At 44.9% G+C, this 23151-nt stretch overlaps 1 protein-coding gene across 3 annotated transcripts in view; it reads left to right on the forward strand.

The window, feature by feature from the left end:
* Positions 1-23151, forward strand: part of P2RX5 (purinergic receptor P2X 5) — a 428476-nt gene that overhangs the window by 264356 nt on the left and 140969 nt on the right. For all 3 annotated transcript variants that reach the window (XM_069226337.1, XM_069226338.1, XM_069226339.1), the window contains one exon: positions 10040-10115. In XM_069226337.1, coding sequence (XP_069082438.1) covers positions 10040-10115 — 76 coding nt within the window. The remainder of the gene's footprint in view (positions 1-10039; positions 10116-23151) is intronic.

Raw genomic sequence — 23151 nt, forward strand, 5'->3', positions numbered from 1 at the left:
AGAGTCCGAAAGGGAAACTAGATTGATAAACTAAGCCGATCGCAAAATTAAAGAATGGAGTTGATCACACGGCAGAAGTAAGGCCCATATTTATACCTTTTTAGCACCGCATTTACGCCGCTTTTTGACGCAAAAACGGTGCAAACTTACAAATTACAATTGCATTTGCAAGTTTGCGCCGCTTTTGCGTCAAAAAATGTTGCAAATGCAGCACAAAAAAAGTATAAATATGGGCCTAGATCTCCAGAGTTTAGGGGAGTTAGCAGTGGAGGTAGAGTTTTTCTATGAGGTAAGGATTAAAGGGAGCAGAGGATTCCAACACATTCAAGTGTTTTCAGAATGGGATTTAATACTTTACTTCAGGATCTCACCATCTGGCGAGAATTAGCAGTCAAAATGCAAAGTCAATGTCCAGCTTATTATCGGCTGCAACGGACCCTTCCAGACCCACCCTCGAGCCTGTACAAAGCTTTCAGGTCAAACTAATTCACTGCCATTGTTATGTAATGATCCGAAGCTCCCCTTCCCCTGAGACAGAGTGATCACTGACCCTCCGTGCGGTCTGGTCCTCTCAGAGAGAAGAACACTCTTGGCGACTTTGCCTCTAGGCATGCAAGGAACTTGTGACCACCAACGCGGCCTTCAGTCCCACTGCTGTGACTCCCAAGCCAATCTAGAGGCTGCTCCTGTGCTGTGTATGTTAAGAAGCAGCATGAGAGCAGCGCAATGATTGCCTCCGTCAGGCACTGCCAACGCTCCTCAGTAGAATTGGAGGCTGTGGCAGCAAACCCCCAGGCTCCTACATTGAAGTGGTAGGGGAGGGTTGAACTGCGAGTGTCGGGCCAGTCAGAGCAAGACACCCTTCCAACCTGACATGCTCATTTCACCCCCAAGGGGCCTGTCAATCATCCATCTCCCACTCTCACCTGCCCCACTCATGTTTGCCCGCACAGTATCCTATAATAAAAAGAAACTTTGCCATTCCACGCTTGCATGGCTAAAAACAAAATGTAATTGAAACTTATTAGTAATTCACTCAGTAATATTATGTAAACATTTGATAAGGTCCCCCACCGTCCAGGGGCAACAATACACACAGGGGGGCGATGCCCCCACGCCCCAATAAAGAAACCGCCACTGGTGTCAGGGCTATCACAACCCTACCCAAATCGACCCAATCTTTCTTGGAGAGAAAGCAACAGCAACATTTTGATTATGTTTCTAAACATTTTAAAACCTTTGGCAAACAATTTGGGAAATATTAAGGTAAGTAACCTTATAGTGTTTAAACAAGTTGAACAAAAACATTTGGTTCACCTCACCTCCAACGGACTTTCAACCTAAAAATACATTAATGAGGCAGAGCAGATGGTGCGAGCGACAGTTTCACACGTAATGTCAGGATGTGAGGTACCCACAACTTGTCTGTAGTCTCGCAGCACTAGAGTGTACGCCCGGGACTCTACATTTATCTCAGAACTGGGAGCCCGGACTACCAAATAAAGAAAATAAAAGAGGAGGATGGAATCAAGATCAAATGGGAGATCCACAGCAACTGATTCAAAGGGTTGTTGCTAAGAAATGGATAAATAAGGAAGACAACAACAAGGTGGGACAAGATGGGTTCACCAAGAGTATGAGAAGGTACTGCATACCTGGGGAGTTGTCTCCCAGATAGGAGAGAAACAGAAGAGGCACTGACAAGTAGTTGAACAAACAGCACCAACCCACCCTGGTAAACCCTTCTAGTGCAATGGTCCGCTGTTCGTGCTTGTGAAGGGTGAGTAGTGGCCAGACCTCTTGCAAGGTTGTGCAAGGCAATTACCCACTCTGTCCATGTCTTAAAATGGTATTGCAATTGAGCAAAAATGAAACCAGTGATCTGGCTTATCCCTGAGTGTCAAAGTACACATGGAATCTTCAAAATATTTGGGATGAAAATTGCACAAACAAAATGTAAGAACATGAGAAAGATTTTAAAATGTAATGAGTGTTTCTTTAACTTATAAAAAGAAAAAAATCTAAATCCAGGATTTGTAAAGTGCAGAAAATCATCCGTGAGGGTCTCAAGGCACTGAATTGTGGGCACAGGGAGATTAAGTGATTTGCCCAGAATCAAAGGATGTTGAGCCGACACCGAGATTCGAACCTGGTCCCCCCAGCTATTAAGGCGGAACTCAGGCCATTACGCCACACCCTCTGTTTTCCGCTTTATATACAATTAGACCTCAGATTGAACTAGGAACCAGTTACCTCTTGATACCTAGGGAATAATATCTAACATTTCCCCACTGATTTGCAAATGGAAATCTCAGCAGAGTGACATGGTCCATCAGAGCCCAGATTGTCTTTTGGTCTTCACTTACTCTTTCTGTAGTGGGCCACATGGCACTAGTGAAGACCTAGTGCTACCTCGATTATTGTACTGTTTTGCAAACCTTCCTCTGCTGATCCCTCATTCCTTCTTCATATATGCCACAAATCAGATTTGGTTGCTGGGGCCCCGTCAGGTAGCTCTTTCCACTCCAAAGCTACCTTTGACTGTGGGTGGATTAGGTATTCCAGATTTACAATGTTATTATTTAGCTGCACAGGTCCAACAGGTGGCTCACTGGCTATCTGGCTGCCCCCTGCAAAAGATGGGGTTTATCCGTAAAGACTTTAAGGAGGGCTTACTGCACTATTCATTGTTTCCTACTGATCATTCTACGGAACACCATCTGGGGCTATCCTTCACAGCTTTCTCTTGCCTTCCTAGAACCTGTAAACTCACTGACACAAAGAAACCCTGTGCTCTGGCACTACTAGTGCTAGGCCTTCCCACTCGCACATTACGGCTGTGTTCAGGGCAACTCCGTCAGTGGCACGCTGCAGGCATCTTAAATTTGAGGGATTTGTTTCTGGACGGCAAGCTACTAGATCTCCAAACCTTTGTGGCAGACTACCATCTTCACCGGGTCAACTCCTCACTTACAAACACCTTAAACAATCATAAAATGCCCTATCTCATGTCTGCCACCTAGCGCTAACTCTACATGAGGTGTGCAAGAAGCTCTACACCATAAAGACCGGTGGCAAACTGATAAGGTGGATGTACAGTCCTTTCCTGCAACATGGAGACCACTCCAGGAATTTTCGTCAAACTACCTGGGAGATTAATGTGGCCAAACCTCTGTAAGATACGGACTGGGCTAAAATACTGGACGTTCTCCACAAAGTATCCTGTGGCTGCCACTTTAGCTACATTCATAGAGCTTCCCTGGGAATGCATTCCTCCTGTTGCTTGCCGTTGGCTTTTTGGTTTGTAACGCACATTTCATTGCTTTCAACTTGCTGGCCTTATTTGTTTTAGGCTGTCGAGTTTCAGTTTGTCCCTTCCCTTACACAAACGTTATTTACAGTATCCTTTCGAGTGCCCCCTTCCTGTAAACAGGACTGTACATTTTGTTCTTATCTCATCACATTTGCTGTGCATTCAAAGAACAAGGTCAAATGTGAGTCTCTGTCTTCAAAGGGAGCTCGGTGTTTACTTTTCTTTCTCTGACTTCAATGTGAGAGGATTTATGTGACAATCTTGCTGCATACTGGGGGTAGGCAAGTGTTTTTTCAACTACATGACAACATTTAAATGAACTGTGTAAGGAATTCAGAAAATATCAGAATTAGGAACACAAAAGAAGCACATTTTTGTTAATTCTGAACTGTGCTGGAAACAAACAGCTTAATATGATTAAAACAAATCATTACACTAGGTAATGCAATTTCCACACATTGTCTGTGCACTGTATAGTTTTATTAGAAAAACCGTATGTCCCTGCAAATGTAATGGTCATTTCAATCAAAAACGAGTTGTCTGTAATAACAGTGTGCTACCACACCATGCATACTCCACTCCACTCTACTCTGCACCACTCCACACCAGTGCACCCTACTCTGCACCACTCTACTTTACACCACTCAATGCCACTGCACTCTGGGACACTGCATTCTGCTCCACTCTGAACCACTCCAGTCTAAAACACTTCATGTTACGCCTCTCTACTCTACTCTGTACCACTCTACTCTATGCCAATGCACTTTATACCTCTCTACACCACTGCGCTCTGTGCCTCTGCATGCTACACAGTCCAGTCTAGGCCACACCAATCTACCCCGCACAGCTCCACTCTGCAACACTGCTCTGTACGCCACTACACTCTATTTCAATACACTCTATGCTAATGCACTTTACTCTGTAACACTCAACTCTATGCCCCTGAACTCTACGCCAATACACTGTACGTCACTCTAATCTATACTACACCACTACACCCTATGCCATGACACTCTACACCACTTTACTCTATGCCATTACATTCAATGCCACTCTATGCAACTGCACTCTACCCTTGCATCTCTCCAGTTCACTCTACTGTGAAACTATAAACTGTATGCCACTGCACCACTGCAGTCTATACAACTGCACTCTACCCTGCACCTCTCCATTCTGTGCCACTGCACTGTATGCTGCACCTCTCCACTTCACTCTACTGTGAAACAATCTATTCTACGCCACTGCACTGTATGCCACTCTGCCCCACTGCAGTCTAAACCACTGCACTCTACTTCAATGCACTCTACGCAAATGTACTTTAAACAACTGCACTATATGCTGCTGCTCTCTACTGTGCACCATTGTACTCTATGCCACTGCTCTCTGTGCCACTCTACTCCACTATACACCACTGCACTCTATGACACTCTACTCTGCAACACTGCACTCTATGCCACTGTTCTCTACACCACTCTACTCTGTACTACTGCATTCTGCACTAATACACGCTACACCACTGCACTCTATGCCTCTCTACTCTGCATCATTCCACTATATGACACTGTACTCTACAGCTTTGTACTCTACTCTGCACCACTCTGAGCTGCTCTACTCTGCACCACTCTACACCACTGCACTCTATACCACTCGAGTGTACTCTGCACTGTACACCACTGCACTATACACCACTCTACACCACTCTACACTGCTGCATACTCTGCCACTCTATTTTACACCACTCTACTCTACGTCACTGCAATCTACACCACTCCACTTTACAGCACTCTAATCTATGCCTCTGCATTCTATGACACTGCATTGTATGCCACTGAATTCTACACCGCTGCATTCAATGCCACTTCACTCTATACTACCATATTCTGCAACACTCTATGCCAATGCACTCTACATCAGTCCACTTTACTGCAATCCACCCCACTATATGCCACTCTACGCGACTCCACAGTATACCACTCCTAAACACAACACTCTTTGCCACTCCACTCTCCAACACTCTACTCCACTCTTTACCATTCCACTCAGCGACAATCCGTGACGCTCTCCTCTATGCCACTAACATTTAGCCCTGCTGAACAGCAGCCACTCTGGTGTATAATGTGGCAAAAACACATTGGCAAAACCAATAACTCTTGCATAGACACGACCTATTTGCTTTGCCAGTGTTTGTTAGTACTATGAGGTGCTGAGTTCCCTGAAAGCACTGTGAATGTGTAAGTCCTTATTTTAAAGATGCATTACACACAGCATAATATAGGCTGCCACAAAATGCACAAATACATTTAGGTTAAATAAAAAAGCCTTTCTAAAATATAGATATCAATAATATACAGATTATACCTAGTGCAAACATTTCTTATAACTGTCCATTAAAGCCACACACTCCTCAGATCAGCTTGGAACATCCTTACGGTACCTCTCTAAAAGAAAATATCTTTGCCATCAGAAATCTGCAAGTGACTTCTATGATTAAAGCAATTACAGGTTTTAAAGCCCTTTTACATTTGCAGATTTACCAGCTGTGCATATTTGCATTTCTTTTGGGAAGGTGACACCCTGGCAAGAAGGCTTGTTTCCTATCTGTCTGCCCCGCCCTCTGGATTAGAGCACCGCAGACTCGCTGCCTTTCAATCTAGCTGGGGAAACTGATTGGTACTAATTACATTTGTCCTTTAGCTGAAAGGCTAAAATTAAGGACAATGCTGTCTGTTAACCCTTTTATCAAGGACAAAGGACGGTAGGGATAAGTTTTGAGCAGTATATAAAAATTACGGTCAGGTGGTCACCCTCAGAGGGCACTTGACATACTGGCTATGCCACCCAAACCAGATGGATTTACAAACAAGAGTTCAGTATACTCCCTGAAATCCTAAGCTTTGGGTTCCTTCATAGACCTTATGAGGGTCCAGCTCCTCCTTTGCTATCACCCCCTCAAAACATCTCATCTTTCTCATGTTGTCTCCCTTTACTTCCTAATATTAAAACCCATCCTTTTCCTGACCTCGCTCTGGACGATATTACTCCAAACACTATGGTGGTGACAGGCAGAAGAAAGGCGGGAATGTGAGGGCTCTGATGAGAAACTTTAGGGCTTGGAATAATGAAGATTAATAATAATGAATGTGGCAATGGCCATTAACTCCTTGCGAGCCCCCTTCATTACAGGCAGCGCTTTAGGGCAGTGCGGCAGGTGCAGAGGCACTGGGCACTGACCTGAAAGAGGGGATGAGGGGGGGTTATCTGACCTCTCTGGTCTGCTGCTAAGCAATAACTTAAGGTTTAAAACACCTCCTGCAGAGATCTTTGTGCATCCAGCTGTCAGACAGAAATACAAATGTCAAGATAACTCTTGTGATTAATGCTCCAGCTAGAAAGAAAGGTTAGATATTTGTCTAGGTGCAGTTTTGTCTCGCCATAAAGTAGTGCAGAACATAAATGTGCCTGTTGCAAGAAACAGATCTGTATTTTATATGGACAGCTGCGTGGATTAGTAAAACCAGCCTTTACCAGCGCTTTAAAACAAATACAAGGTATGTTAGAGAGATAGGCTATGGCGAGATGAGGGGCAATTTTGCAGGGTGGTAGTTGAAGGAATCCGAGGAGGAGGTTTTGGGGGAGCGGGGCGCTAAATCAGGCCCTGCTGTAGACAGGTGTTGATGGAGAGATGATTGCTCAGTCTGCCAGTAGAATGGGTGTGTTATGCTCAACAAAAACTGTAACTCACCTCGGCACCTGCAAAAGCATAGCTAGACCACATCCTTCCTGTTAACATCGTTGATTTGTTATGAAAAGTTCAGCACTCCAAATATTGGTCAGAAGCTTGACAGCACAGATCTGAGCACTGCAGTCATTGTTATGCTGCCACTGTCCTCTAGCGGCAACGAGGGATAAGAGGTGAATTTGGTTAATATAGCATCTGTCGATTTGCAAGTCAACCTGTAATTAAAAATCCTGTTCTTATTTAGAAATGACAATTTTAAATCTATTGTAACAAGGGAGGTGAAATGGAATGTCACTGTGTAGTCAAGGGTCGCCACAAGGCACTAACACGTAATCTTCAACAATGCTTTGCTGTGACACGTTTCAATTTTACAAAGTAAGGCGCATATTTATATTTTTTTAGCGCCGCATTTGCGCCATTTTTTGACGCAAAAGTGGTGCAAACTTACAAAATACAAATGTATTTTGCAGCAAGCTACAGCTATGGGCTGAAGTGGGCTAACTACTACCATTGGCTGAAGTGGGCTGACACATTGTCCCTTGATGCATGTTGGAAGACAAATGTGAATGACAGAACCACAGACTAATGGACAAAAGCTGGCTGAAAACCCCTATAGGTGCTATGTTATACACATAATTTTAGAAAAATTAAAAGGCGGTGGCTAACACAGATTTAAAAAAAGCAATTTTTCTGTCCTTGACTGCCAGACTTTTGCCTTTAGGAAGAAGGGAAGAATGAAAGAAAACAGAAAAAAAAGGAAAGAAAGAAAAGGGGGCAAAAGAAAGCAGGATGAAGAGATGGAAAACAGGAAGAGAAAAGAAGCAAAGCAAGAAAAAAGAAAGAAAGACGGACAAAAGAGGAATGCAAGAAATAAAAATGAAATAGAGAGAAAGAAAGAAGGAAAGAAAGAAAGATAAATGAGAAGGCAAAAAGGAAAAGCGAAGAAAAAAGGAAGGAAAGAAAACGAAAAGAAAGAGGAAAAAGGGAAAGAAGAGGAAGAAAAGAAGGATGGAAAGAAAAAGAATGAAAAAAAAGAAATAAAAAAGAAAGAAGAAAGAAGGACAGAAAGAAAAACATACGGGGCTGCAAAGACAGAGCACCCTCATGAGCTTATATTCAGAGTTCATGTGAGCTGGTGTATGGTGTGAAAAAGAAAAAAGTTAGATAAACAAAGACAACTACAAAAGGAATTTACATCAGCATTGCGGGGAGACAGGAAATTATAAAGCTTGAATGTGCCCAGTGCTCTCACCTGGTAGAAAGTATCCTGCTATCACGTCAGGCTCTACAATTTAAGGCAACTCTAAAGTTATAACAAAAACAAAAACACTGGCACTGAAGGAAACAACCTTGTGTGTGGATGTGCTGCTTGTGAATGGGCTAAATGCAGTCATTCAAAGTGACATTAGGCCTAAGCTGAAGTAGGCTGACCCATGCTGTATGTAGTGAGTGGAAACGTGAATGGCACAAGAAGAGACCAAGGATAAAGAGAGGTGGCTGAAAGCCCTTATGTAAGTATTTATACATATAATTTTAGTAAAATCAAAAGGTCTTGGCTGACAGCAGACCTAGAAATGCCTACTGTTTGTGGTGCAAAGGAAGAAAGCCTCAAGGGCGGGTTGAAAGCTTGAGGACAATCAGAAGTGAGGAAGAGGAAGCCAAGATAGTAAGGAAGCCCAGTCAGTACAGAAGACAGTGTTAGGAAGGAAACCTGCTCTCGGGAGAGGCCGGTAGTATTGGCTGGTACCATAGTATTAATTGGTACTAAATGCCTGTCCCTTGATTGGCTAGTAAAAAAGCAGCAGTAAGTGTGCAGCAGTGGGTTCCACAGACTCAAAGGCCTAGTGCTGTCGCACATGCCGTACTAATGATTAACACACCAATGAGTGGGAGGAAAGGGGCTTCAAGCAGAGCTTTGCTTGCAAAGTAAAAACTCTGTGAAAGATGATGGCATAAGAGGGATGAGAACTAGGGTGTGGGGACAGGGGACGACAGGTTGTGGAGATGTGGCGGGTTTGGTGGGCAGATTCCAGAACCTAATAGATATCCTAGTTATTCCTGATGTGCAAATTAGGCTTACATTGTGAAAAAATCGTACACAAAGTGTATGTATGGAGTGTCCACTGTGGGCACAGGAGGGCTCAGATCTGTGCCAGATGTTCAGGGCATTCAGATACGGAAAATTTAGATACAAACGCACATCACGTCCTGAGTCTGACTTCTTCTGACTCACGTTGCCCACGTTCCTCTTGTTTGTTTTGTCATCCGTTAATTCTCTACTCCCCCTTCTGCCCTGTCGGACTGAATCTGTACTTCATCTTGTCGGTTCTCTTCGTTTGCCTCGCTAAAATCACTCTTATTGTTCATGTGGTTAGGTGGAATTTCAGTTTGTCAAATGTGTCTCTTGTTGGTGATCTTTGCAAGTGATGCGAACCGTCACATCTTTGCTCCTCATAGGCTGACACCTTCGGTGGGGCGCGCTCTGGAAACAAATATATAAATAATCATAGTATGGGAAAGTCTGGCATGTACTTCGTCCTCACCACCCTCGATTGCCCCCCGTGAGGGCTATCCATCTGTCAGGAGTGGCAGGTCACGTGAACGAGATTCCAGTACCTGGTTCTGCTGGTTTGGAAATGCCAGAGTGTAATCCCCAGTTTTCTCAATCTGAAGAGCGGCGCGTGACATACGTTGTACTGTGACTGATGTGCAACGTGAAGCACGTGAAGTGACACAAGTGAACGTTAGGCCTCTTGCTGAGTGACAGGTGAGGATGATGAAGCGAAAAGAGGTTTGGCATTTTTATAGTTTTACTTTTTTTGCTAAGTACGAGTTCAGTGAGAGTGGTAATGCTATGGAATGTTAACACTAAATAAAAGAATAGCCCACACTCCGTATGCAGATTGAATAGGTTGCGCCCAATGGGAAGTACAGAGAAGTCTACGTTCTAAGAACCAGAAATTAATGGCGGCCATTGTGTTTTGCAGAGCGCTGGCATCTTGGACGCGGTGTGTATGAGAAACAGCGACTGCCCGGAGGGAGAAGCAGTCATCGCCGGCAACGGTAGGACCCAAATATTTACCTCCAACCGCATGTACTCTAATGCACTTCTGTAAATGACGTAACGTCAGTTTATATTTGCATACCATGCTGGCAGGTATTAAAGGGATGATACGAAGGGAATGTCGTATTCACAGGTAGCGCCCGGTGCCTCTAGCATTCAATCCCTTTTCTCTAAGCCAGTCCACCAGTGTGAAGGTCAGGTTGGAGTTTAGGTATCAGCAGATGCTGTGATAACCGGACGACTGACTTGATAATCAAAGAGGCTGTCAATAATTTGAAGTTCCTTAGCATAATTCCTTAGCAATTTATCACGGCCAGTCTTATTTCTTTAAATTCAGGTGCCTGGAGTCAAGTCCACAACGCAGATGTACTGAAATCACCTGCTCATGCACTGGAACTGGGAACCTTCTGACCTCGGCAGTGCACCCAGGTCCTGATCTGCAGGATCTCTCTGAGCTCAGATTGTCACGACTCACGTGCTGCTGGCGCCTGGAAACCGCAGATCTAGTGGCGTAGGTCTTGAGGGTTCGGTTTTGGCCCAAAAAGGGGCGACTCTTTCTAGTAGCCACGGTGCTGCAGGCAGTGGAAACGCCAAGAACAGACCGTGCCCTTTAGAATTAGTGCCAGAGGGAAAAAACCCCAATAAAGGGGAAAAAACCTCCAAAAAATGGATTCCTGAAACGAAAACAAAACCAGGAATCAAACAGGAACAAAATGCAGGTAAATGCAAAATTGAAAAGATTCAGAACCAAAGGCTAAGAATCAGGAGCGAAGACACAATCTGAGCAGAAAGTGATGCAGCGCAAGGAAAGGGAGAAAACAGAGCCCTTATATACCAAGAAACAGGAAGTGACCAACAGGAAGTAAAAAGACACCATTTTAGATAGGGAAAAAGTACATAGGATAGAATAGAACAGGAACCATAGAAAATAGGGACCAAGGAATGCTGGGAAGAAAAAGGTAACATGGGAAAGGGGAAAGACATAAAGAAAGGACAGAAAATGCCTCGAAAAAGTAAAGAAGAAAAAGAAGAAGAAGAAAGAAAAAGAAACAGGTAAGGAGGGGTCAGGGGAGAACAGGGACACCACAGAAGGCAGAGCGAGGCCCAAAATAATATCTGGGGCCTCGCGCTGTACAAAGAAGACTCGGGGCGCGCCGCGTCCTGAGAACGCGCTGCGCGGCGCGAGCCGAATGCTCGGCTCGCGCCGCACCACGCGGCGCAACAGTAGGTCCCCCCCCCGAAGGTCCAGGTTTGAAGGGAAACAAACGATGAAAACGAGAAATCTAAAGAGGGACGTGAACAGAAGAAGCATCTTCCCAAGAGCATTCACTAAGAGGATAACCCTTCCAGTGAATCAAATACTGAAGACGCTGGTGAAAAAGGCGAGAGTCACAAATTTCTTGAACCTCATATTCAGGGACATCATTCACCAACACAGGAGGAGGACAAGGAAACTGACGAGAGAAAGGATCAGGGACATAAGGTTTGAGTTGGGATACATGAAAGACCGGATGAATTTTCCAAGTATGAGGCAAGCGAAGACGAACAGTGACAGGATTGAGCAACTGAAGAATACGAAAAGGCCCATAATAGCGAGGCGTGAACTTATTCAGAGAAAGACGAGAGGGCAAGAATTTGGAAGAAAGCCAGACTTTATCCTGAGGGTGATAATCAGGAGTGGGTCCACGTTTCTTATCAGCGATCTTCTTCATATACCTCTTAGTGTGCAATAAATTAGATCTAATGAGCTTATGGAGTTGCAGGAGACGTTTGGAAAAAGATGTAATGGCAGGCAGAGGAGAGGTAGATTGAGGAGCAGTAGGAAAAGAGGTCGGATGATAGCCATAGGAACAGAAAAAGGGAGTGACCTTGGAGGCACTATGGACAGAATTGTTGTAGGAATATTCAGCAATAGGAAGATAAGTGTTCCAGTTGCTTTGGGTGGAATTACAAAAACAACGAAGGTATTGTTCTAGTCCTTGATTCAAACGCTCAGTTTGTCCATTGGTCTGAGGATGGAAACCGGATGATAGTGCTATATTGATATTCAGTGTCTTGCAAAAATGTTTCCAAAACCGGGAAATATACTGGGGACCCCTGTCAGACACAATGGTATGTGGAAGTCCATGGAGACGGAAAATATGGTTGATAAATATCTGGCTCAATTCTTGGGATGTTGGTAATTTCTTTAGAGCAGTAAAGTGGGCCATCTTAGTGAAAGAATCAACAGTGACCATGATAACCTGGTTTCCAGCTGATGGCGGAAGTGAACACATAAAGTCAGTGGAAATAGTATGCCATGGCGTTGGTGGAACTGGCAAAGGCTGTAGCAATCCTGCAGGTCTGCTACGGGGAATCTTGACTTGGGCACATATTGGACAAGCCTGAACATATCTTTCGCCATCTGATTTCCAGGTAGGCCACCAGAAAGATCGCGAAAGAAGTTCTTGTGTGGCCTTAATACCTCTATGTCCGGCAACCGGTGAATCATGGCACATCTGTAATGCTTTGTCTCGCACTCTGTTAGTAGGGAGGAATAACAGCTTCTGATGAAAAAAGAATCCTTCTTTCTTGCATAAAAAGGTTCTTAATTTCTCTATTTCGCTATTAGACAGGCTGGAATACTCCAGTTGTACCTCATCCAGAAAAGATTGAGCAACTCCAATGATCTTACTAGGCTCCAGTAGAAACTGAGATGGGGAAGGAGTACAATCTGGATAGCGTCGAGACAGAGCATCAGCCAGAATGTTTTGAGATCCAGGAATATAGGTGATGTAAAAGTCATACTGACTAAAGAAAAAGGCCCAACGCGCCTGGCGACTATTTTGGCATACAAAATTACGTAGACATTGCAGATTACGGTGATCTGTTCTCGCCTCGAAAGGCTCCTTGGATCCCATCAGAAACTGTCTCCATTCGATGCAGGCTGTCTTCAGAGCTAACAACTCTCTTTCTAGTACAGAGTAATGTTGTTCAGCTGAAGAGAGAATATGGGACAAATAGAAAACAGGATGTTCAAGACCATCATCTTCTTGAAGTTGAAGCAAGACTGCTCCAATAGCTTTTTCGGAAGCATCGGTAACTACGATAAACTGTTTATTGGTATCTGGATGTCTCAAGATGGGAGCTTGAGTGAATGCCTTCTTTAATTCTTGAAAAGCTGTTTCAGCCGCCTTGGTCCAGACAAACCCCTGTTTTAGATTTTCCTTCTTTAAGGTATGGGTTATATGGCTGGTCTGTTTAGCAAAATCTTGAATGAACTGTCGGTAAAAATTTGCTAATCCTAGGAAACATTGTGTTTCTTTGATAGAAGAGGGAGAAGGCCACTCTAGAATTGCTTGTACCTTTTCTAGGTCCATAGCTATGCCGGTGGAACTTAAATGATAACCCAGATATTTGACTTCCGTCTTATCGAACTCACACTTTTCGGGTTTACAGAATAGTTGATGTGCTCGGAGTCTGTGAAGGACTTGTTTCACATGAGAAGAATGGAGTTCGGGGTGTCTGGAAAAAATAAGGATGTCGTCCAAGTAGATTACGAGTGTCTGGTTCAAGAGATCGGAAAATATTGAGTCCATAAACCTTTGAAATATAGCAGGAGCGTTCGTAAGACCAAAGGGCATGACTTTATATTCAAAATGACCGAACGGTGTCCTGAATGCTGTTTTCCACTCGTCTCCTTCTTTTATACGTAAAAGGTGGTAAGCTCCCCGAAGATCCAACTTGGTAAAACGTTGAGCCCCTCTGACTGCCTCTAAAATATCCTTAATGAGGGGCAAAGGATAACGATCCTTTATAGTTATCTTGTTTAGGCCTCGAAAGTCTATGCAAGGACGAAGATCTTTGGTCTTCTTAGGTACAAAAAAGAGAGGAGCCCCTGCTGGAGAAGATGATGGAACAATGAGACCACCCTGTACATTTTCCTCCAGATACTCCTTAAGAACTTCCTTTTCAGGTTCCGTGAGAGAATACATCCTCCCAAAGGGGACGACTGTTCCAGGTTCCAAAGGAATAGCACAATCGTACTCTCGATGTGGAGGTAATACAGGTCTGGATGGTTTTTGAAACACGTCTTGGAACTCTAAATAATGTTCAGGAACCCCTTGGACAGTGTTGATGGAATACTCCGTAGTACTCTTCATAGGTGTTAATCTGTTTGGTGACCAATATTTATCGGAAGCAAAGCAATTTTCTTGACAAAACTGTGAGGATAAAGAAATTGTCCGGGTTACCCAGTTCACATATGGGTTATGTCTAGTAAACCATGGAATTCCGAGAATAATGGTATGGCTGGGAGATGAAATGAGATCAAAAGAGAGGTGTTCTTGATGATTACCAAACTGTAAATTTAACATCAAGGTCGTAGTATCGACTGGACCTGAGGATATTAAAGATCCATCCACGGTGTGTACTTGTTCAGGAATGTCTTTGGGTTGAGTGGGAATTTGCAGATTAGTGGCCCATGTCTTATCCATGTATATACCACTAGCACCACAATCCAATAATGCCATAGTTCTTTCTTGGCGGCCATCAGGTAGTTGTAATATGACTGGTAACACGAACAAGTAAGTTGTATTGTCGTTGAATGAGCTGATAGAAGGTATAGCCGATGATCCCGTCCCCTCCCTTCTTACAGAGGACGGGAGGTGGCGTTTCCCAAGGGTCTAGGTGGACGTACAGGACATGTACGAAGCAGGTGACCAGCAGAACCACAGTAGAGGCACAATCCCTTCTTCCGTCTGTCTTCCTTCTCACTAGCAGAGAGTGGCCCTCGAGCAGTATCCACTTGCATGGGTTCCCCTTCTATATCTTTAGCAGGAGGACGAGATTCCTCAGGATGAGGTGGATACATCCGTGAAGAGCTTGGCTGAGATGCTCCTCTACTCCTTCTCTTCTCCATTCGTCGTTCTTGAAGACGATACTCGATGGAAAGTGCTTGATCCATGAGGCCACGAAGATCTTCAACTCTGGTGGAATGTACTAATTCATCCTTAATTTCTTCCTTAAGTCCTCTGCAAAACAAAGTTACCAGGGTACGCTCTACCCAAGTGGTCTCTGCCGCTAATTGACGGAAACGTGTAATATATCGGAGGACATCCTGGGAACCTTGCTGGATATCACATAATGCTTCCTCTGCCGAGGCTTCCAATCCTGGGCGACTAAACATTTGTTTGAAGCGGGTCACGAAGGCAGAATAGTCCGACAATACTGGATCGTTGGATGACACCATCGGGGTTGCCCAGGCCAAGGCAGGACCGGATAATGCACTAATAAGATATCCCACCTTTGTCCTGTCATGAGAGAATTGGCTAGGTCTGAAGGCGAAGTAAACCGTTAATGCATCCAGGAATTCACGCAGTTTAGTTGGTTCACCAGAGAAGCGAGGCGTTGAGGCGGAGATAGTCGGAACATCGCCACTGCGGAGGGCCAAAGCCTGTCGTAAGACCGCATTCTCGTTGCGCAATTGTTGCAATTCCTGAGCTTGTTGGTGAATAGTAGTCAAAAAAGATGAATCAGGATCTGCAGCCGCCGCCACTGTGTCATCCATAGTATCAGAAGATGTCGGAATGGTTTGGCGCTGCATTCTGTCACGACTCACGTGCTGCTGGCGCCTGGAAACCGCAGATCTAGTGGCGTAGGTCTTGAGGGTTCGGTTTTGGCCCAAAAAGGGGCGACTCTTTCTAGTAGCCACGGTGCTGAAGGCAGTGGAAACGCCAAGAACAGACCGTGCCCTTTAGAATTAGTGCCAGAGGGAAAAAACCCCAATAAAGGGGAAAAAACCTCAAAAAAATGGATTCCTGAAACGAAAACAAAACCAGGAATCAAACAGGAACAAAATGCAGGTAAATGCAAAATTGAAAAGATTCAGAACCAAAGGCTAAGAATCAGGAGCGAAGACACAATCTGAGCAGAAAGTGATGCAGCGCAAGGAAAGGGAGAAAACAGAGCCCTTATATACCAAGAAACAGGAAGTGACCAACAGGAAGTAAAAAGACACCATTTTAGATAGGGAAAAAGTACATAGGATAGAATAGAACAGGAACCATAGAAAATAGGGACCAAGGAATGCTGGGAAGAAAAAGGTAACATGGGAAAGGGGAAAGACATAAAGAAAGGACAGAAAATGCCTCGAAAAAGTAAAGAAGAAAAAGAAGAAGAAGAAAGAAAAAGAAACAGGTAAGGAGGGGTCAGGGGAGAACAGGGACACCACAGAAGGCAGAGCGAGGCCCAAAATAATATCTGGGGCCTCGCGCTGTACAAAGAAGACTCGGGGCGCGCCGCGTCCTGAGAACGCGCTGCGCGGCGCGAGCCGAATGCTCGGCTCGCGCCGCACCACGCGGCGCAACACAGATGTGCCCACAAATCGGTGTCAGTACCTCCTAAATGCACATCAACTCTCTAGTACACTATTTACAATGCACCTCCTCTACGCCCACAAATGTACAGTGAGCAAAGCTCTTAAATTCCACAGATCCATGAGAGTGTAGCTCACCGAGTCTAGGTTTTTATTTGTGCATTCTGGGAGTTGTAGCAATAATTTATTAGTAAGGTAAAGTACAGGGTTAATAATCACAGAGTGCAAATAAAAATGTCCTGGACTTGATAGAAAACTCTGCTTCTGTTATATTTCGCACAAGCAGATAGTTCCCCTCCTTCACAAAATGAAAAGGCTAGGCATGCACATGAGTTAAAACAGACCAGATATAGGGAAAACAGGGGCTCTATTCTTGCTCCATATATTTGGCCATAATTTTGCAGCTCTGAACTATGATGACTTATAACCTTGACTGTAGTTCAGACAGACACGCATAATCCCTGACGCTTCTGTCTCTTCTAACTTTCACTCCGTTTTAGAAAAGCCAGGATCATGTAGTGTATTAATGAAGAAAGTAACTGAAAGTTTTTTATTGCATATTCATCTCTTAGTCTCAGCAACATAGTGTCCTTGATGCTGAGCTCCTTTCCCAGCATCATAGCCTGCAGTGGGCTCAGGGGCAGAAAATACCTCGTACTTCTCTACTGCCTGTACCATCATGACCCAGCCCAGGCCCAGCCACTTGTGTTCAGAGCTGAGCTGCAGAAGAAACAGATAATCAGTTTCATGACTTGCAATCCTTACCTGGTTCTCCACCGCACATCCGATCATTGTGGTCAGGCATGGGGAAGCTTCAGAGCTCAAAATGAAGACAGAGGAGCCCCTTCAACCCCCAGCCCCGCGCCCCAGATCTGCCTCTGGCATAGATGGGTGCTTGGCGAATGGTGAAGGGGCATGTGCCTGTAACATAGAGTGAACTTGAAGTACAAGTTCTCTGCATCACTCATAATCATCGTTTGGGATGGGGGTCTAAGGCCATTCAGAAATTAATCATTATTATGACCTACAGAGGATGTCAACAACTGGTAAATACTCAGCCAGTAGTTTTAGGGTTTTGCTAAACCTGAGAATGCACAATGAGTGAAAATGGTAATTAAACACTTTTAAGAGCACGTGGCGCTTAATGCTGTTGGCATACGTGACACCAATCTACCCTACACATGGAGACATACACACTCGCTGACACTGACTGCTTGCTGCCTTTGTTCTTTGTTCGCCGCTTCACTGAACTTGGACTACAGACTAACAGCAGCTACCTCACCTCCTGATGGCATCTCTTGAATCTGGATCTCTAATCCTGATAAAAACATCACATGTAGCAAAGTCTGCACTGGAGAGAGAGCTTACAGCATTTTCTTTCCAAAACAGTGGAATGCTGTCTTCTGTTAGCAACAAATGTGTGACTATTCCTTCACTAGGAAAAGCTCAAACATCTTCTGACTCACCCCCAAAATCCGAGGGGTTCTTCAACACATTTCCTGCATAAAAAATGTGCTAAAAACTCAGATTTAGCTTGCCATGATCTCTTAACAATTCTTTGGCGAATCAGAGTATTTCACGTCATATGTTAGCATTATCGCATTTTCTAAGAGAACATCCTGCTTTTCTACATCACTGTCATCTGGAGATGTTTTGAACAGAATATGCACCACTAAACAAAGACTGCTCATGAATGTTCAAAACTGAACGGAGCTATGGAAACACAGCAGTGCTTAATTTGTGCTTGGAGGGCCGGTGCTTATTCTTCTGCCTCAAGCATTTGCTACGAGCAAAAGACGCATATGGGAAATACAAAAGAAGAGAAAAACGAGAAAGCGTCACAAAGGGAGAATGTAGAAAACTGCTAGAGTGAGCTAAAGGGGCAGAGAGTGGCTGTAAATGGATTAAAGAGGCCCGAGATGGCTTCAGGGGGACGATGCCTCAGTATTCCCTCATTTAATTGCAGCAGCCGCGTGTTTTAGAGGAGGGCTCTGGGCACCGGCACCTTTTTCTTTTCAAATTAAGCACTGAAACACAGCAGAAGAAACCTTGAATGTTGCAACCTCTCTAGTACACTAAGCCCCATATTTATACTTTTTTTGCGCCTCATTTGCGGCGCTTTTTAACGCAAAAGCAGGGCAAACTTTCAAAATCCGATTGTATTTTGTAACTTTGCGCCGAAATGCGGCGCTAAAAAGTATAAGTATGGGCCTAAACGTTTTGTTAATAAGCCTCTACATTCATCACTGCTAGAAAAACCTTACATCAACTGTATTCACCTCGGCAGCGCCTGTTGGGAGAGAAGATGTGCTGGGAACTTGATGGGAAGGAGTGAATGCAGGAGTGGAAAGCAGACAGAAACAGTATCCAGTTTATCCAACATGGTGTTTTCACTAAAACGTGGCATTACTGAATCATGTTAAATATTGTTAGTGTATTGTCCCAACATAAAAATCGTTAATACTCCATATTGTCATACAAAAATATGAACTTTTAAAAATCTCTTACAGGCAACATGCCCAAAGTCAGCGCTTTACAAATAAATACATATGTATAGCTATTGTTTTTCTGGTGTCACAGAAACAGAAAAAGCCCAGGAGATGGCACTTTATGCTGCTGTTCAACCTCACTTCTCCCATGACAAAGAGCAGGGCTCCCGCACCTGACTGCTCAGCCTTACCTAGGATGCCCATGCTCTTTGATCAAAAAGAGCAGCGGCTGCTGTCCTGTTCGTTAGTTCGTAATATCCCAGTAGCTCCAATATGTTACAGGCCGTAGCTTTTGGCTGTGCTGCCTTCGGTATGGTACCTCTGCTCAATCCTGGAGCGCAGCTGCGTGGGCCTCAATGCACCACACACAGCCAGTCTGCGCCCATCTCCTCACTGCGCGCCCTTCGTTGCGCTGGCAAGTAATAGTGGAGTCAGGGTGTCTTCGGCAACTGCAGGGGACACACCAGCAGTGGTGCCCAAAATTGGCTTTGTGTGGCCCCTGCTAGCACCAGATCTGTAGAAGGAACTTGGCACTAGGCCATTGAGAAGGATGAAGGAAGCGTTTGTTTTTTTGTCGTGTTTCCCTCCCCTTCAGTCTCCCCTCCAGGAGGTGGAGGCTTGAGAGAAAACTGGACACACCCGGGCAGTGCAGAGCAGCACCCTGTGGTAAACTCCTGCTGCACACAAACTTGGAACGAAATCATATGAAAGAAACATTCGATGCACAGCAGCGACATTGCAATGACTGAAGTACAGCTTCAGAGAGAAAAGACATTTGTTTTCGTTACATGTGTTTAGGAAATTGGGTTTAGTGTAGTGCTAATGTTTTACAGTACATAATGAGCTAGATATCATACTGCATTATTCATGTGCGCCGAGGGAGCCTTCTGTGACTTTGAGTAATGGCCTGGTCCAATGGCCTCATCGGAGGCCTCTCTCCTGAAAAGAGGCTGCGAGGGGGATTGCATCTGAAGGCCTCATTTACCTGTTCACTGTCTGGGCGTGGCCTATGTTTGATGGTGCACTGTGACTTGTACTATGACTTGTACCTTGTGATAACTTCGCTCCCAAAAAGACTCGCACTAGGCCACATCTGAGGATGACCAAAGGCATAGCTATCGTCAGTGCAGAGTTAGGGAGCCATTTTCATTGGTGTCACAGGGCCTTGAAACCCATCCTACACCACTGTTGATGACAGCTTCAAAACTGTGTCAGATCTGTTTCTGTAGGCAATGAGTATGTTGTGTGCACCGTTTCGTCTTCTTCATATACATGTAAATAAATGTGAATATTTTGAACCTTCAATACATGCCTGTATTCTATTCCTGTGCTAAGCAGACGTCTCCTACAAAACAAAGACGTGAGCTTGAAGATATAACGTGTTTCGTTTAAAGCAGTACTGAAATATTGAACTGATCGCAGGCATTGTTTGCATCCCTGGACCTGAGATCCAGATGCCTGTTGCCATATGATCACCATATGCTATGAGTGATGAAGCCCGTCTTTTGTGCAAAGTGGCTTTTGGGACACCGACTTTGTGCGAAACAGCTTAAGAAATGCAACATTCACAGTTACCAACAGTAAAATCACACAAAAGCCCTTCTGCCTCCCTCTCCTGTTTCACTCGCATCAGGAACATTAAGCAAACCTTTCAGCTTAACTACAAAGATACATTTGCCATAAATGTAAGTTTACAACCAAATTTAGCCCATTTGTGTCTGTCAGAAATTCACGAAGAGATTCCTGACAGGCATAAACCTGTTTACTTGTGCACAGGTCTCTGCCACAGGTCTTTAGATCTGCACAGATCTAAGCTAAGAACGAGGGCGCTCCAAGGCATGGCCTGAGAGTTAAAGGCCTGAGTAGAGTTTTGTGGACAGGGTACTGGCAAAGGCGATGGAGTACCCTTTCTGTCAAACACTGACTTAGAGACAGAAAGCATTCCACTGACAGAGCCCTTTTGGCTCCATTGACGGAATAATTTCTTCGACGGCCTGACAGATACTATCTGCTCTAGTTAGGGTGGACATCGTAAGGTCTTAATTCTTCCAGTCCATCACCGCCATGAAAAACCTGTCAGTAAGAGACAGAAAAACCATTATGACCCCCACACCCTATGAAAAAAGGGTGCTATGGGGGTCATTTTATTTTTTGTTTTTCAAAGGCAAACTCCTACTAAGGGAGCTTGTTGAAAAACATAAAACTTTTGAAAAACTTGTCTTCCATGGCAAGAACCGCTGTCACAGCAAGCAGAGAGCTGTCCGCAGGGTTGGCAGGCACCTCTAAATTTGATGGCAGAATTCAGACCCATAAACTTTTTGAAGCTTAGATAATATGCCCCAGACCTTACTCCTTGCTGAATGCAGCAAGCATTACATGTTCAAATGCTGCGTTTGATGTCTCAGATAAGGAAAGTAGGCCGATGTGTGAACGTGTTTGTATTTGATAGAACATGTGTATTCATAGGTGCATGCTTGTTTGTGCCTGGACAGGGGAGAGGAAGGCAGGCACTAGTATCAGGAAGCCGGATGTGATGTATGTTTTGTCGTAGGCCCCTCACTTCTCTCCTATGGCAGCTCAGCTGCTGTGTGTCTCGGGGACCTTACCTTACCATTATACCCACTGGTAGCTAAAAGGATGAGAGAGAGCATCTTAAAAGAATGCCTGAGTTGGCAGTATGTGCCCCATTTCAAGAAGGAGGCTTTATTTATCATGGATGGTTACTTCCTACTGAGAGAAAACTTACTATACAAGTTACTGATATTTTTCCACACACTAACTGACGCTAAAAACTTCAACCAGATGTTTGTTTGGATTTGCGGACTTTTCACCGTAGGGCAAACACTGACACTCTCCCGATGCCGGTGTTTGTCCTTTGGTGTTTGCCTTTTTTATTTTTTTCCGGGATGGAGGTGCCCTCCTGTACCCTTGCGTCCCTCCCCACTCTGCCCAAAGGCATTCGGCCATCTACAGCTGCAGCACTGTTTGAATAAGCTCTGCAGTGCAGGCGGCGACATGCTGGCATTACTAACGCGGCGCAGAGTCTGTTTACTATTGGTTTGATCAGTAAGGACTGCAATCCGTATCCCACAGAATACTGAATTTGAGAGTGGATGAGTGATATGCTTGTATGAAGCATCCATGCTGACTGTGTCACCACTGGAGTGAGAGATGTAGAGAGCCACCCGGCCTCTTCTATACTTTGTAGCTGGTTCCGTGTGTCCGGACGGAACGCGGAACCGAGGTAGTTTAATAAATGAGGGACTGCACTGACGCAGTTTCCCTACAGGCTGAATACAGTGTGCACGTGTCTCCTTTGTCCTCTGGGCCTGGCGTGGCCCAATTAGCAAACCTACAGTGGCGACGAGTGGGCCAGCTGAAACCCCGCGTCGTCTCCAGAAGAGGAGAGGAAACGGTCTGGAGCTCCATGCCCAGCGGCGCTGGTAGCGTCGGACCTCCAACAGGCAAGTGACACGGGGCACTCTAAGTTGCGAGGCGCGCCCCGCCTCCTTGCCGCGAGGGACATTTGGCGTCCCGTACTCTGTCGAGTGGCTGTGCTGTCGCCCAGAAGGCGCGCACAGCACAAGGAAGCTGCGAGTGCAGCTAAAAGAAAAAAACAAAACAAACAACGTGTGCAGAAACGGGACCGGAGGCAGCGCTCTTGCAGCCCCGTAACACCACGTGGGGCGTGTGCTATCCAGGGCACACGCACCCCTGCCTTCAGGTCGCTCGGGCTGTGCTTCCCAGAGAGGGGAACACAGCATAGGAGCAGGAGCCCCTCCCCCACCAAAAAAAAAAGGGGGGAAAGCTAAATAAAACGAAACAGTACAGAGGGCAGGAAGCCTTGAAAAAAAAAAAAAGAGAGAGACTCAAATCAACAAATAACCTGGAACACCAAAAGTGAACATTAACAAACAAATGCAGCCCCTGTAGAGAAGAGAAAAAAATAAAATTAAGAAAGAAAGAAATAAATAGTGGGAAAATAAACATATAAAGAAGTAGGGGCACAAGAAACCAAAGCACACCATGAGTGCCCCACCGTAGGAGAACCCCCAGGCGCCTGTGCAAGCGGGCCCCAGTGCCGACTCGTCAGTAACCGCACTGCCACCATTTAGCCAACTGATTGACCCAGCAACTGCTTTGCCAAGATGGCGCCTATGGCTGAACCAACTGGAGAATTACTTCTGCGCC

This window comes from Pleurodeles waltl, chromosome 3_1 (genome assembly GCF_031143425.1).
Source record: "Pleurodeles waltl isolate 20211129_DDA chromosome 3_1, aPleWal1.hap1.20221129, whole genome shotgun sequence".
Taxonomy (NCBI): Eukaryota; Metazoa; Chordata; class Amphibia; order Caudata; family Salamandridae; genus Pleurodeles; species Pleurodeles waltl.